Below are 1,789 nucleotides of genomic sequence, written 5' to 3' on the forward strand. Positions count from 1 at the left end.
GGTCTGTCCCCGGGCCCGGGCTCCTGCCCGCCTCATTGTTGGTACCAGGCAGGGTGTCGGGAGGGCAGGCCCTGGGAATGGCAAGTGTGAAGGTACTGGGGTGGGAGCACCCTAGCCCATGTGGCCAGATGGAGTGAGCACGGAGGGTGTGGAGATGGCCTGGAGGTAAGGGCGGAGCAGGAGCCAGGGTGAGCCACACAGGGCTGCAGGGCTGCAGGGCCACAGGGCAGCAGGACCAGGGCTGGCAGGCAGTGGTGACAGCCCTAGGGAGATGGGAAGTGTAGCCTCCCTGCTATGTCAGGAGTGAGGGGCAGGAGTCAGGCCCCTGCATCCTCCTCCCTCACAGGCATCTTCCCTGAGCCTGAGCGGGACCCAGTCATCCAGATCTGCTCGCTAGGCCTGCGCTGGGGGGAGCAGGAGCCCTTCCTGCGCCTGGCGCTCACCCTGCGGCCCTGTGCCCCTATCCTGGGCGCCAAGGTGCAGAGCTACGAGAAGGAGGAGGACCTGCTACAGGTAGCTCTCGTTCCGCGCCCCACACCATTTCCTGGGGCCCCACCAGCCTCCACGTCCTGAGCCATCAGTCCCCAGGTGCTGCGACGCCCGTGTCTGTGGGTCTGGGTGGGCCCCTGTGCACTGAGGCTTGAGCACTTCCCCTCTGGGTTCTGCAGGATTTTCAGGGGTGGCTGGAGTTCTAGAACATTCTGGAAGTAGGGGACTCCGTGGCAGGGCAACCTACCAGGGTGACCCGGTGTGCTCCCACCCCAGGCCTGGTCCACCTTCATCTGCATCATGGACCCCGACGTGATCACCGGTTACAACATCCAGAACTTCGACCTTCCATACCTCATCTCTCGGGCCCAGACCCTCAAGGTGAGGGCTGGGCAGGCGGGGGGATTCTCTCAGATGCCCCAGGTGTGGCCTCCAGGCTCTGGGCCTCCTTCCCGCTCCCTCTCCTGGCCCTGCCCTGCTCCAAGTCGGAAAAGTTACTGTGGCTTTTGTCAGAGACAAGGAGGGGGTTACAGTGAAGTAAGAGAAGGCTGTGCATTCGGATGTCGGACTGAAGCTTGCAGGGGTTCAACAAGCCATTGAAGCAGCCACTGAATCCCAGTCTTCCTTTAGGTTATATCAGCATAAGGGAAAGAATCATAATGGAGGAGGAGGAGGGGGGAGTGTGTTGACGGACGGGGCAAATTCCAGATGCTTGTTGAGTCTGGGTGTGTGTAAGGGTAGATTCCTCTGCCCGAGTTGCTGTGACAAAGAGCCACAGACCAGGTGGCTGAAAACAGCAAAAGGTCATTGTCTCACCGTCCTGAAGGCTGGAAAGTCCACGACCACAGTGTCAGCGGGCCTGCTTCCTTCTGGGGCTGCGAGGGAGGACCGGTTCCCGGCCTCTCTCCTTGGCTTACAGACGGACATTGGCCCCCTGTGCCTCTTTACACCGTCTTCTCGTCTTCTCTCTGTGCGTGTCTGTTCCCACATGTCCTCCTTCTTTTTTCCTTTGAGACGGAGTCTCACTCTGTCGCCCAGGCTGGAGTGTAGTGGTGTGATCTCAGCTCACTGCAAGCTCTGCCTCATGGGTTCACGCCATTCTCCTGCCTCAGCCTCCCAAGTAGCTGGGATTACAGGTGTCCATCACCACGCCCGGCTAATTTTTTATATTTTTAGTAGAGACGGGGTTTCACCGTATTAGCCAGGATGGTCTTGATCTCCTGACCTTGTGATCTGCCCGCCTCAGCTTCCCGAAGTGCTGGGATTACAGGCGTGAGCCACCGCGCCCGGCCCTTTTTTT

At 59.9% G+C, this 1,789-nt stretch overlaps 1 protein-coding gene across 1 annotated transcript; it reads left to right on the forward strand.

Moving 5' to 3' along the window:
• Positions 1 to 40: 40 nt before the first annotated feature.
• LOC108525265 (DNA polymerase delta catalytic subunit-like) lies at positions 41 to 1,495 on the forward strand. Its single transcript, XM_017866298.1, has 2 exons — positions 41 to 513; positions 766 to 1,495. Exons 1-2 carry the CDS (start codon positions 295 to 297, stop codon positions 1,087 to 1,089), a joined length of 543 nt encoding a protein of 180 aa, XP_017721787.1. The 5' UTR covers positions 41 to 294; the 3' UTR covers positions 1,090 to 1,495.
• The last annotated feature ends 294 nt before the right edge of the window (positions 1,496 to 1,789 follow it).

Source organism: Rhinopithecus bieti, unplaced genomic scaffold (genome assembly GCF_001698545.2).
Source record: "Rhinopithecus bieti isolate Rb0 unplaced genomic scaffold, ASM169854v2 scaffold_29890, whole genome shotgun sequence".
Taxonomy (NCBI): domain Eukaryota; kingdom Metazoa; phylum Chordata; class Mammalia; order Primates; family Cercopithecidae; genus Rhinopithecus; species Rhinopithecus bieti.

Bases quoted from the DNA above. Each gene is read 5' to 3' on its own strand.
- LOC108525265 (XM_017866298.1), top strand. From the start codon at position 295: ATGTCAGGAGTGAGGGGCAGGAGTCAGGCCCCTGCATCCTCCTCCCTC. The intron at 514-765 runs GTAGCTCTCGTT...CTCCCACCCCAG, and splicing joins AGGAGGAGGACCTGCTACAG to GCCTGGTCCACCTTCATCTG.